The sequence below is a fragment of the Podarcis filfolensis genome (genome assembly GCF_964270895.1).
Source record: "Podarcis filfolensis genome assembly, contig: HAP1_SCAFFOLD_441, whole genome shotgun sequence".
In the NCBI taxonomy this organism is placed as follows: domain Eukaryota; kingdom Metazoa; phylum Chordata; class Lepidosauria; order Squamata; family Lacertidae; genus Podarcis; species Podarcis filfolensis.
In genome coordinates, this window is record NW_028149233.1 from 1 (window position 1) to 14,440 (window position 14,440).

General features: G+C 42.5%; 1 protein-coding gene across 1 annotated transcript; it reads left to right on the forward strand.

Moving 5' to 3' along the window:
• Positions 1-10: 10 nt before the first annotated feature.
• On the forward strand, positions 11-14,391 carry LOC310755134 (protein sel-1 homolog 3-like; the record flags this gene model as incomplete). The annotated part of the gene is made up of 9 exons (XM_083631821.1): positions 11-40; positions 2,762-2,888; positions 5,777-5,898; positions 6,925-7,040; positions 7,878-7,933; positions 8,565-8,697; positions 11,898-12,021; positions 13,139-13,285; positions 14,302-14,391. Coding segments are annotated over exons 1-9 (940 nt in total), but the record flags the coding sequence as incomplete, so codon positions are not given.
• Positions 14,392-14,440: the final 49 nt, after the last annotated feature.

The window sequence follows — 14,440 nt, forward strand, 5'->3', positions numbered from 1 at the left end:
CTGCAGGCAAACATAATGCGTTGGTGTCCCCATGAGAATGGTAAGTATTTTTCTTATGTGCAGCAGAACAGCACACTGTGTAAATGAATTTGCAACTAGCAAGGTGCTCAGCTCACCTGGTGGCGCATCTTTGAAATCTGCAGCCTGACATTTTGCGTGTGGATTTTTCAAGCATACGAGGAGAGGACTTATGGAGTAGAATTGTCTACTGGCTGATGTTGTCACAAAGGTCCTTAACTGAGCATTTAAAGAGCCTTTTCATTACTGCTTTTCTTAGAGGGGTGGGACATCTGAAAACCTCTGAGTTGAAAGACGACAGATTGCCCTAACAGAGTGCAGTCGTACCTTGGTTTTTGAACGGCTTAGTTGCCGAGCGTTTTGGTTCCCGAATGATTGAAAACCAAAGTGATCCGGTTTTCAAACGTTCTTTTGGAAGCCGAATGTCCAGCAGGGCTTCTGAAGTTTCTGATTGGCTGCAGGAGCTTCCTGCAGCCAATCAGAAGCTGCGCCTTGGAAGTTGAACATTTTGGAAGTTGAACACACTTCCGGAATCGATTCCATTTGACTTCCAAGGTATGTCTGTATCTGATCTTCCTCCTTCTCAGTTTTCTGAAGGCATCACTCCTGCCCACATGAAATGGTTAAAGCTGAGGGCATGTACGTGAATAAACTCCCACTTGCAATATCATAGAGATTGTATATTAGTCAACGGGCCATTTCAGATTTATTGGTAAACCAAGTGATGTGAATGATCCTGCATAAGTTCCCTCTCCTCTCCTTCTTCATGTCTGCAAGGAGAAGATTGGAAGGTTTCATTTGCATTTTTAAGCAAACCACTGTTCTCTGTTAACATCCATACTCAAGGAACTGTGGGTTATTTAGATGATTGTTTGTTTGAGCAAGCTAGGATCAGACCTTGGTTTCAAAACCTGACTTGTTTTGAAACTGCAGCCAGAATTAAAAGGAACTTCATCCTGGCTCTGTAAGAGGGATATGAAAGCAGCTGTATCATTTCTCCACACTAGAAATCACAGGTTCAAGAGTTTTCCTGCTTCCAAGAGGTTTTTTGCTTGTCTTGCCGCTTTCCCAGGAAAACCCACAGTTTCCCGCTGAATCAGAACAAATGTTGGGAAAAACCAATTGACGTTTGTTCTGATTCAGCTGTAAACAGGGGGGGCTTTCCTGGGAGAAAGTGGCAGGACAAGAAGAACCATGAACAAACCCTGGTGTGCAAACAGCAGAACGATATCTCGTGCATCTCTACTTGTAAACACTACCAAGAACAAAAATTCACATTGGAACCTAGATCTTGTAGATAATGTGACTGCAATGGTGCATAAAACTCACCTGCAGTGAAGTTCCAAGCTGAACTCATGGTGCCAAACCTATTAAACTGCCTGCCATGCGTGATCTCATTAGCAAAGATTTATGAACAATGTAGAATGATATAATTGTAATGCAATGCGGGATAATCTGATGTGGTTTTTCCCTGCCCAGCTCTGTGCCATGCAACAATTTAGTGCAATTATACTGTTTCGTAGGTCGCAAAGAAGGCTTACAAAGGACCATCCACATAATTCTATCAGTGCAATGTTGGCACCAAATCAGTTGGCATTGCTGCTTTGCAATGGTCCAGCCATTGTTGCCCTCATCCTCAGCACTTGCCAGAACAGTTGTTTTAATAAGGTCCAGCTACTGGTATATTGGGATGTGGCTAGCACTGTGGTGTAAACCACTGAGCCTTGGGCTTGCCGATCAGAAGGTCGGCAGTTCAAATCCCCGTGACGGGGTGAGCTCCCGTTGCTCGGTCCCTGCTCCTGCCAACCTAGCAGTTCGAAAGCATGTCAACGTGCAAGTAGATAAATAGGTATCACTCTGGTGGGAAGGTAAACAGCATTTCCGTGCGCTGCTCTGGTTTCACCAGAAGCGGCTTAGTCATGCTGGCCACATGACCCAGAAAAACTGTCTGCGGACAAATGTTGGCTCCCTCAGCCTGTAAAGCGAGATGAGCACCATAACCCCAGAGTCGTTTGGGGGTCCTTTACCTTTTTTACTGGTGTACTATTTGGGAAATCATCCGAGACACTGAACTCAGTGGGACTTAATTCTGAGCAAACATGCATAGGACGAAGGCAAGCTGCTGTTCATTTTTGTCCCAGTTTGTAATCTCAAAGTACGCAGCACACGCAATTGCCACAGTCTTAAATAGCAGCCAGAAATCTCACGCACCACCTGCCAAATAATCTTTTCCAATATTGTAACTTATTATAAACTAGGGAGATGTTAAGATAGTCTCACCCTAACCTCCGTTATTTACAAAGCAGTTCAATTATAACCTCTGTCCCGTGTTGCAAAGTTAAGTGTTCAGCTATGCACTGGCATAGAACAGGAGTTGGTCCCTGCTCCTGCCAACCTAGCAGTTCGAAAGCACACCAAAGTGCAAGTAGATAAATAGGTACCACTCTGGAGGGAAGGTAAACGGTGTTTCTGTGCACTGCTCTGGTTCGCCAGATGCGGCTTAGTCCTGCTGGCCACATGACCCGGAAGCTGTACACCGGCTCCCTCGGCCAATAAAGCGAGATGAGCGCCTCAACCCCAGAGTCAGCCACGACTGGACCTAATGGTCAGGGGTCCCCTTTACCCTTTACCTATGACAATAGGGCATATAGGCTTCCTCAACCTGGTGCCCTCCCGATCTTTTCGACTACAACTCCCAGCTATTTGCAGTTCCTGGCACGTTAAGAATGATTGCATTTTGCAGATGTCGTTGAGATCCTCAGCTTTCCATACGCCTCCGGTGGAGAGATGACGGGAATTGTGAAGAAGTTTCAGAAATTTGAGAACAGAGAGCTTGAAATAATCAGAAAGCGCCAGAACGGTTACCCAAAGTAAGAAAATTAAAAATGCCCTAAAAAATAAATGCCTTTGCTCTTTTAAAGATTGCATTCTTTTCCTTCCAGCTGTCTCCCTCTTCTGGCTGCCTTTCTGTTTGTCGGAATCCTATTTTGTCGCGGAAAATGTCATAAATTATATGGGTGCTGTGGGTTTGTTTATGCAGTTCGCCTCTCCTGAGGAAACTTCAGTCAGTTCCCTCCAGGTTTTGTACGTTACGTTCCTGATACTACCTCCTGGTGGAGCTTGTGAGACACATGGGCGTGTAGTTATAGATATTCAACTGATAGAAAGCTTTTAATTTCTTTTAATCATTTATTAGATTTTTACCTCAGATCTTCCTCCAAAGGACCCCGGACTGCCAAACAAATCAACAGTAGTACTATCTTAATACTGTACTTGAGTGTGTAGCATGTGAAAGTTTCTTCTTCTTTTCAAATTTATTTATTTGATTTCCCATATAAAAATTTACACTCACACCACAAGATATTATATAAAAACACAAATCCCACGAATCCCCTGGACGTCTCCCCTTAGTGTTAAACCAGGCTTCCTCAGCCTCGGCCCTCCAGATGTTTTTGACCTACAACTCCCATGATCCCTAGGTATCAGGACGAGTGGTTGGGGTGATGGGAATTGTAGTCTCAAAACATCTGGAGGGCCGAAGTTGAGGAAGCCTGTGTTAAACCTTTCCTACTGCATCTTTTGTAATAATCCAAAATTTTTATATCTCCATTACACCCATAGTTCTCATTGCACTATGAGGGTTATTCCAATCCCACTAATGAATTTAACTGTTTACAATGGTTTTTAAGATAAGTTATGAATTTCCCCCATTCCTTATTAAAGTTCTGGTCTTCCTGATTTCTGATTCTTCCGGTCATTTTTGCCATTTCGGCGTAGCCCATAAACTTGATTTGCCATTCTTCTCTCATAGGGACTTTGTCTTCTTTCCATCTCTGGGCTAATATCATCTGCGCAGCCCTGGTCACATACATAAACAATCTTTTCTGTTCCCTTCAGATTTCAGCACTTAAAATTCCTAAAAGAAAAGCTTCTGGCTTTTTTGTAAAGGTTATTTTAAACATTTTTTTCAATTCATTATATATCATTTCCCAGAATGTTTTTGTTACCTTACATGTCCACCACATATGATAAAAGGTGCCTTCTTTTTCCTTACATTTCCAACAGATACACATTTTTGCTAACTTACTGGGAGTTAAGTACCAACGGTACATCATTTTCATATAATCTTCTTTCAATGTGCAACATGCTGTACATTTCAAATCCTCTTTCCATAGCTTCTTCCATGATGAAAGCTGTATATTGTACCCAAAACCTTTCGCCCGCATGTGAAAGTTTTAGTGTGCGGCTAAATATTGGCCCGAAAGTGTAATTCATAAGAATAAATGGCCTTGCTGGACGACCAGACCAAAGATTCATCCAGCCCAGCATTTTGCTTCCAAGAGCGGTCAGCCTCTGGCAAGCTCACAAGCAGGATGCAAAGATAGCCAGTGAATTGCAGAGCCAATTGTCAGTGTTAAATGCACCCCTGGGAGTTGCTATTGAGGCAGGTCTGGAATTTTGAGGGTAGTCCAACACATTAAGCAAACGCTTAAAAAAACACAACCAACTACCATAGCTATCAAATTCTGTATTCTGAAAGGTACCGGATATTTACACTACTGTGCCCTGTAGCTTTTTGTGTACATTCTTTCCTTCCTGCAATCTCTACAAGCTGCACCTTTATTTACCCTGCGACACATTTGCAGAACTTGCTCAGTCTCATGGACCGATGACGATGCTGGACTCTGAAAAGGAATTGCCCCTCAGGAAGGCATCGCTGAGTGGCAAAGGATGTTGAAACACACTTCTTCCTCATTGGACCACAGTGATAAATCTGCCCAGTTTGAGATTTCCTCCATCCCCAATCACCTCCTGACAAAAGGAGAGAGAAACAGTCAGTTTGGCATTAAGGGGCAGGAATAAATTTTTTTTTTAAAGTCCTTAAAAATTCACCGGGAAAATTTTGACCCACCCAGACATAATTGAGCAAGTGTTCCGTAAGAGTGTTCTAATCTTCATGAGTCAAGATTTTGTGTTTTGGCATAACCTATAGCCTGTGTGTTAATCTGTTTATTTGTTTTGTTTTTACTTTAATGCTGTTACAAATTGAAAATGAACAAAGCCAAAGTGTGTATGTATATATACATGTGAGTATGTATACATGAATAAGTGGGAAATAGTTGCAGTTGAAATCTGCTTTAAAATACCGTATTGGCCCAGATATAAGCCACACTCTTTTTTTCCAAATTCTGACTGTGAAAAGTTAAAGCGCGGCTTAAATTCGCGACCTTACAAAAATTAACTTTGACGGTATCGCTGCTGAAACAGACATACGGTAAAACGGAACAGGTGTGAGTGGAAGGACAGATCCTGAAGCTGAGGCTCCAATACTTTGGCCACCTCATGAGAAGGGAAGACTCCCTGGAAAAGACCCTGATGTTGGGAAAGATGGAGGGCACAAGGAGAAGGGGACGACAGAGGATGAGATGGTTGGACAGTGTTCTCAAAGCTCATGAGAGTTTGGTCAAACTCTCATGAGTTTGACCAAACTGCAGGAGGCAGTGGAAGACAGGAGTGCCTGGCGTGCTCTGGTCCATGGGGGCACGAAGAGTCGGACACGACTAAACAACTAAAAAACAACATACATATACTACTTTAATAGGGGTTGTCTAAAGTGGCTCCTCTTCCGCCCCCCACCCCCTTACTTGCCAGCATAAAATTGTGCTATTTCCACACCGAAGACCAATGACCTGAATAATGTTAAAGTTGTCTTTGTTGCCAATATTCTGTTTCTCATCAGATTTTTTTGTTTGTACAGCTTTACTTTTTCAGTCTGGCTTTATTTACTCCGTTACTGCAAAAAACCACTGTGTGGAATACTGTATTTCATTGATTCTGAGGAAATGTACAGTACTCCTGCTGTGTTTCTAACAAATGAAGGTAAGTTGGGGGGGGCTCCAGACAGAAATAATAATAATAATAATAATAATAAGAAGAAGAAGAAGAAGAAGAAGAAGAAGAAGAAGAAGAAGAAGAAGAAGGAGATGTCACTTTCTCTTGTTCAAGGCAACCCAAAGCAGCAACCAAGTTTAATTTGTAATGCCTTCTCTTTTTCCTCAAGGTCTTACAGGAAAAAGCAAGGGGTGAGAAGGTGAAAAATGGCTTTGTCATGTATAATGAGATAAGAATCCAATGTCTTTGTTCAGACCAGAAAGGTCTGAACTGTAACTGTTTTTTCCTGTAAGACCTATTGCAGTCGTTAAGAGTCGTCAACAGGCTCATCACAGCTATCTGCCAATCACCCATTCCCACCACCCTTCTGAGTAATACCCCTCCCCACCTTCTCACTATATAGAAGGATCTGGCAACTTCTGTTTCAGTGTATCTGAAGAAGTGTGCATGCACACGAAAGCTCATACCAAGAACTAACTTAGTTGGTCTTTAAGGTGCTACTGGAAGGAAAAAAATTTTTTTGTTTTGACTATGGCAGACCAACACGGCTACCTATCTGTAACTGGAAAAATGAACCATGGAAAGGGAAGAACAGAAGTCATTGATGTAAGGTTGTCTAAATGAATATCTTGAAATGTAAATTAGAAAAAAATTAATAAAAGCTATAGAAAGAAGAAGCTCACTCTTGTAAGCGGCCTCTGTGCGGCCACCCCAAAGCACACAACTGTAGCTGCTCAAAAATGGCAGCCAGTTGCGTGTGTACAACCGATGCAAAAGTACCATGTCACTGAAATTATCTTTTGTATGAACCCCCGTTCTTTCCTGAGGCAGTTATGTAGGGACCACCTTGTGTGAACTGACCCTAGGCAGTTTTAGACCCAATGAATATTCTGGAAACACTCGGTGACTTTGACATTGTGGAAGCAAAGCAGGTGTAAACTTGATCGATCAAGTCAATATATTTGCGGCCTTCGCATAACTGACAAGGTTCTTGCCCTGGGATTTGTTTTTCAGGTGACGTTCATATCCAGATGCATCTTCTCAAAGGGGGAGATGTGGCGGTGAAGACTACCTTTAGCCTTCCTCTGAAGCAGTGGCTTCGACTTGATCTCTCCGTTAGCGGCGGGCAGGTATCTATGTCGCCTCAGCTGCTCTCTCGTAGCTGAGCATGAGGAGAATGTGTTTAGGGGTTGCAAGCAGCTGTGAATGGAGATGCGCAAATAGCCTTGTCAGAATTGTAAGGACAATCAACATATTTGCATGTTCAGACCCAGAGACCTCCCCGCTAAATAAATTCACACATGACTCAAATTTTAGTTTTGGTTTTTGGCAGAATTTAGGCCACAGCTTTATTGATTACAGAGAGTGAGTGGTTGCATAGGCTCTGGTTCGACTAGCTCCCTGCACCCTTGCAGGCAGCGCTGACCCAGGGGACCAGCATAGGTCAGCCTAGGGTGAACACCTGGGAAGACGAAAAGCCGGGAACAGACTATGTTCACCACCCAGATGCCCCCCTGGACTCAGGCATGGGCACAACCCTCTCTCAGGATTCCTTTAATGGAATACCCTTCACATAGGGATGGCGAGACCGCTCTCCCATCCCTATCACCCAAACCAGAGCCTATCCGCAACCTTACAAGTTGTGACGATTTGCTACGCGGCAGGCAAAATCCAAATGGCAACAGCCAATCAGCCAAGTGGGGGAAATTCCTGCTGTGCTGGGCTGGTTTGGTGACTGAAGACTGACTTGGCTCTTACCCCGATCTTATATTAGGTCTGCCTTCGGCTTTATGCTTTTTTTCCAGCCCTTAGGTTCATCCATATATAAAGACAGTGAATTCTTGTGGTTCAGCTGACCATCCTGGCAAGAATTCGTTGCATTTTGCAAGCCGTGATGAAATAAACCTATTTTCCATTGGTTCACATGTATGTTTTCAAAACTAAAATTCAATTTATTTTTGTTTTAGATAGAAATTACCAGTGTTGGAAAGAATCTGAAAATCCATCAGCATCAAACTTTTATGTAAGACTAACTTGCCCTCCATTCTAACAAGTAGTGTGTATTCTTTTCTTTCTTTTTAAAAAAAGATTAAAATTTTACAATCACATATCCAACATACAACAAAAAGACAAAATCTCCTCCTCCCCTTTGTGGGTCCTATTGTTAATCATTTCTTCCCGCCCTGTGGAGCACCCTCCCATCAGATGTCAAGGAAATGAACAACTATCTGACTTTTAGAAAACATCTGAAGGCAGCCCTGTTTAGGGAAGTTTTTAATGTTTGAAGTTTTATTCTGTTTTGAATGCTCTGTTGAAAGCTGCCCAGAGTGGCTGGGGAAACCCATCCAGGTGCGCGGGGTATAAATATATTATTATTATTATTATTATTATTATTATTATTATTATTATTATTATTATTAAGGCACCTTTCCAGATTTAATTTTAAAAAGCGCTTCTGTTGACCGAAGTCAAACTGGATTTCTCATCACAATGCAGGGGTCTTTAGAGAGAACACTATGCTTGTGTCCCTGTAAGCCTCCAAACCATCTTGTTTAAAATATATTCCAGACTATTCTATGACAGAGTCCTCTTCCTGCCTGGGAAATCAGAGGTTTTATTTGCTTCAGAATTTTTCAAAACATTGACTTTTCTAGTTTTAGGGAGGATTTCTATTTCGATGACACTTCCGGTTACTTGGCTCTTGGAGGCAGTGGCTATTCATCAAGTATTGAAGGATACTTTGGTCCAGTGAAATACTATCGTCTTAATGGCCTAGAGACCAGAAAGGTGAGTGAACAGAAGGTAACAAATATGTCAATATGGATCTAGAGTTACCTGTGCCTGCCTTTGACATTCATTTCCAATGCAGTACTGTAACTCGGGTGGGCTATCGGTTATGATGCTTAAGGAGTGAGCTCAGATTCGCTGTTCCTTCCTCCTTGAGTCGTTTTGTGGCCATGATGCAGGACTATTAAAGACAAAGGCTACTGCTGCAAAGGACTGTGCCATTTTCCTTGTCCTGTTAGAAATCTGTAGGTTTAAAACTGGACTTGACACCAAGCAATTGAAGGAAATTTTGCTAAAGCTTCGCCACTCCAACAAGCGCAGAACAGGAAACTCCTGACTTATCTAAATCCAATTAAATCCAATGCCACCTAGTGCCTAAACCATATGGCAACCAAAAGTACAACAACAACAACAACAACAATTTATTATTTATACCCTGCCCATCTGGCTGGGTTTCCCCAGCCACTCTGGGCGGCTTCCAACAAAATATTAAAATAAAATAGTTAAAAGCTTCTCTAAACAGGGCTGCCTTCAGATGTCTTCTAAAAGTCTGGTAGTTGTTTTTCTCTTTGACATCTGGTGGGAGGGCGTTCCACAGGGCAGGTGCCACTACCGAGAAGGCCCTCTGCCTGGTTCCCTGTAACTTGGCTTCTCGTAGTGAGGGAACCACCAGAAGGCCCTCGGCGCTGGACCTCAGTGTCCAGTCGGAACAATGGGGGGTGGAGACGCTCCTTCAGGTATACTGGACCGAGGCCGTTTAGGGCTTTAAAGGTCAACACCAACACTTTGAACTGTGCCCAGAAATGTACTGGGAGCCAATGTAGATCTTTCAAGACCAGTGTTATGTGATCTCGGCGGCCACTCCCAGTCACCAGTCTAGCTGCCACATTCTGGATTAGTTGTAGTTTCCGGGTCACCTTCAAAGGTAGCCCCACATAGAGCGCATTGTAGTAGTCTAAGCAAGAGATAACTAGAGCATGCACCACTCTGGCGAGACAGTCTGCAGTCAGATAGGGTCTCAGCCTACGTACCAGATGAAGCTGGTAAACAGCTGCCCTGGACACACAATTGACCTGCACCTCCATGGACAGCTGCAAGTCCAAAATGACTTCCAGGCTGCACACCTGGTCCTTCAGGGGCACAATTACCGTATTTTTCCCTCTATAACACGCAGATTTTTTCTCCTAAAAAGGAAGGGGAAATGTCTGTGCGTGTTATTGAGCGAATGTGTGGTCCCTGGAGCCAAATGGCAAAAAAAATCAGGCAAAAATCAAATCGCGCGTCTCGGAGAAGGGAAACCTGAAAAGAGGAAGTGGCTGCTTTCCTGCATTCTGCCTCAGGGTCTTACTGCCCACCCTTCTCTGTTTCCTTGCTGTGTTTGCTCAAACGGAACAAAGAGCAGGGAAAGCCCCTCCCCTCCAGGCAAGCAGAGTGTCGTCTCTGTGCTCCGGTGCTGCTGAAAACATGCAGGAGGGAGAGAGAGAGAGAGAGAGAGAGAGAGAGAGAGAGCTGGCTGGCTTGGGTGGGTAGGTGAGGGAAAACTTTTGCCTTCCTTTCCTCCCTCCCGTTATACCCCTCTCCTGCATTCTTAGCCAGCTGCTTCTCTGCACACCCCTCTCGTGCTCCTTGTCCATTCTGTATTTTTCCTTCCTTCCCCACTTAAAATGTGGTTAAAAAGCATGGATCCACATGGATCCTCAGGATCTTTGCATTGGGTCACCCCAAATTCACCATCAGATCACATAGCATGTCTATGGCTACAGCCTGCCCCCCAAAAATCACACACGCACTGTTGCCTGGGGCTGCAATGGTGCAAAAATGTGGTTAAAAAGCATGGATCCACATGGATCCTCAGGATCTTTGCGGTCACCCCAAATTCACCATCAGAGCACATAGCATGTCCATGGCTACAGCCTGCCCCCCCCCAAAATCACACACCCACTGTTGCCTGGGGCTGCAATGGTGCAAAAACGTGGTTACAAAGCATGGATCCACAGGGATTCTCAGGATTTTTGCATTGGGTCACCCCAAGTTCACCATCAGATCACATGTCTGTGGCCACAGCATGAAGCACAAAAATGATACATCCACTGTTTCATTCAGAATGTTTTTTCCCTTGTTTTCCTCCTCTAAAAACGATGTGCGTGTTATGGTCAGGTGCGTGTTATCGAGCGAAAAATACGGTACTCCATTCAGGACCAGGGAGTCCTCCACACCTGCCCACCTCCTGTCCTCCAAAAACAGTACTTTTGTCCTGTCAGGATTCAACCTCAATCTGTTAGCCGCCATCCATCCTCCAACCGCCTCCAGACACTCACACAGGACCTTCACTGCCTTCACTGGTTCTGATTTGAAAGAGAGGTAGAGCTGGGTACCATCCGCATATTGATGAACACCCAGCCCAAACACCCTGATGATCTCTCCCAGCGGCTGCACGTAGATGTTAAAAAACATGGAGGAGAGGACAGAACCCTGAGGCACCCCACAAGTGAGAGCCCAGGGGTCTGAACACTCATCCCTCCCACCACATGTTTTATTTAAATAAACTAGTTTTATATATAGATATATATAGATATATATATATAGATATATAGATATATAGATATTTATGATATCAAAGTTATGATACTGTTACGATGGAACCATGTAAGCTTTTTTTAAATAAAAAAGTTGATGAACTTTATATTATTCTTAAGTATACTAATAATTTATTAAAATAAGAAAAATATGTAACTAAATGACAGAATCCACACAGACAGTCTAATGACCAGTTTAGCCACTTGGATGGAATAGTTTATTCCTCTATGAGCCCAGCCTTGGCTGGGGAGGGCAGGGTATAAGTAAAAATTATTATTATTATTATTATTATTATTATTATTATTATGTGAGAACTTTATCAGGAAGTTTTTTTGAAGCTTGCATGAATATGTGGCAATAACATCCCATTAGCATTTATATTAAAAATGTCTATCAAGCATACTTTATACCCCTTTCAGGTGGATAGGGAGAATCTCGTCATCTATAATAAAGTGTTCAAATTAGGCAGTTTGTCTGTATAACACCGATCCGCAAACGTCCGTGGTCACTTGCCTGTGTTCTGCAGTAGGAATGAAAAATGGTGTTCCTGTATTTTAGCAATTTTTTAAAATATACGTCTTATAGGAAATGCATATGATTACTACTCTTCCCCTCACCCACAGATTTCTAACCCTTTCTACAAAGAAGACATTTTGGAAAGAATTGACCTTTACTATCAAAAATGTTTCGCTGTCCAGAGCACATCGCCCAGGCATGGATTTGTGCAGAAACACAAAGAGCAAAAATGCAAGTAGCGAGAACAGAACTTGGCATCATGTAGGGTTACAGGATCTCCTATCATTTGTTTGTTTGTTTAATTTAAAAGAAGCTGTGAGGATAAGGCAATTGAGGCCAAATATGTGGAACTAAAGGTATTCCTTCCCTGCTCCATGCAATAGATATTTGTTTACTCATTAAGCATCTTTATGCCTCAAATCTATATCTATTCTGTGCAACTTTTGCTGTCATTGTTTCTGAATCTCGAGAATCGTATTTTGCTAAACACATTACAGAATCCCCCCAAAATAGACCAGAGGCAATTGTATTTCATCCAGCAGAGCTTTACTGCTACTGAAGGCAAATGAGCATAATGGTCACAAATCGAATACATTCAGGACTGGCACTGTCCATAAGAAATCCAGTTGCAGCAGACTTGACTTAAACTTACAATAACTCATAATAAGTCTAAACCTTAACACTAAGTATAGTATGTACACAACACCACACCATGAGGAAAAGAGATAGAAAGAGAAAAGTGAAACCCAGGCTCCTTCTGGCCTCTTATTATAGTCAGCATGCCCTTGACAGAAAGAGATAAGTCAGTTTAATCCAGCTGTACTCAGCTTCTCTGAAGGTATAACCCAAACACAATGAACCTTTTGCTTGTTTCTTTCACACAGAAAAACCTCCAGAACTCTCTTTAACTAATTAGAATAGGAAAGATCTCTACACATCAGATTAATCCTTTCTGCACTAAGAAATGCAAACTGACAGTTTAGGATCATGCTGCATGTCTTTGGTGTAGTTGTATCAGCAGTCTTAGGTTCAGGCACTTTAAAATCGACCCAGGGGGACACAATCTAAAACCAAAATCAAGTGATTTTGTGACGCCATTAAGTAATTCTGAAGTGGGAAGGTGGACACCTGTATGTGAGAAGTTTCACAGATACAGCTAGGATAATTATTATTATTTATTTATTTATTTATTTATTTATTTATTTATTTATACCCCGTCCATCTGGCTGGGCTTCCCCAGCTACTCTGGGCGGCTTCCCAAAAAATATTAAAATACTGTAATACATGAAACATTAAAAGCTTCCCTAAACAGGGCTGCCTTCAGATGACTCGCTTTCATTTTCTCCAGGCCTTTATGAAAACTACTATCTGGAAATGATCAATAAATATGGAGGACACCCCAAGGATGCAGCCTTCAGCTGGAGACAAGAACTATTGGACAAATACTACAGCATGTTTAAACAGTTGCAAGAGACAGGTCTACAGTTATCAGGAGGTAATTGGAGATTTTACTTCTTTCCTTTCCTTTAGCAAGCACTTAACTTTTGCAAGAAACATGCGGCTTTTCAGCTTTTTCCTCTTTCGTTTTCGCCGTGATCTTAGAGACTGCTGGTTCTCCCTGGACCACATTTTAACAAATTATTGTGTGAGGAATAAGGTTCTGGTCTTACACTCTCAATTGTGGCATACCAGCCCCCAGGGTTGTATATTAGTGGCACAGGGAGAAAATCACATCAGATGCCACACCCAAAGAGATATCTTTGGCTCCTTCCACGCTTTGTGGGGATTTCTGATACATTAAGGTAGATACTAGTGTTACGTACTGAAGTTCTCACCCTGGGCCAGCAGGGGGATACTGTAGATAGTTTTCACTCAGGTCCACATATGCAAATAAGGGATTGAAAGTGACGTTCAGTGATTGGATAGTTACAGAAAATGGTTACTGTTGCGTTCTAGTGGAGCTCTATATAAGCAGGCTGGCTGAACCCTTCAGTTCAGTTCTGTTCTGGCCTGTGAATAAACAAGAGCTGTTTGAAGAATCGCTGTGTTTTCTGATATGTTCACCCACAACTTAACAAGTAGTATGTGCCCTTTGTGGAATGAGAGTGCAGTTTCATTTCTGTCACCACAAAGAAAATGAATGCCCTGCAATAAATAGCAAGGACTAAATTTGTTTTGGACAACAGATTCACTCCCCTTCCCCTGTAAAAATTGCCGTCCTTTTGCACTAAGAAAAGCGATAATAAATTACACTGGAAAGTGAAGGATAACTACCACATGACTGGGATGCTATATGTATAACCTCTGTGAATCTGTGAAAGTGATGGCACAATATACATGTTACAACATTATTAGTGTGTCTTGCAACCCCCTCACCCCCTTATAGTAACTTTGGATTAGGCACCGAATCTACTTAATAGTAAGCGTGTGGGAAATTAAAGCTACCTAATCAGAACCTGCTTGTTTTCACAGCCAGTAGTTTAATTGAACATTTATATCTTATGATTTTAGCACCTGAAGGCCAAAAGGACGCCATTTTAGAAATTGGACGCAGCTTATTTGAGACGGCAGCTCAAAATCTTTCCAGAGCTCATGGCCTACGTTATATAAACTCTTCTGTCTTGTCCCTGATGGATTCCAGCTGCTGTGG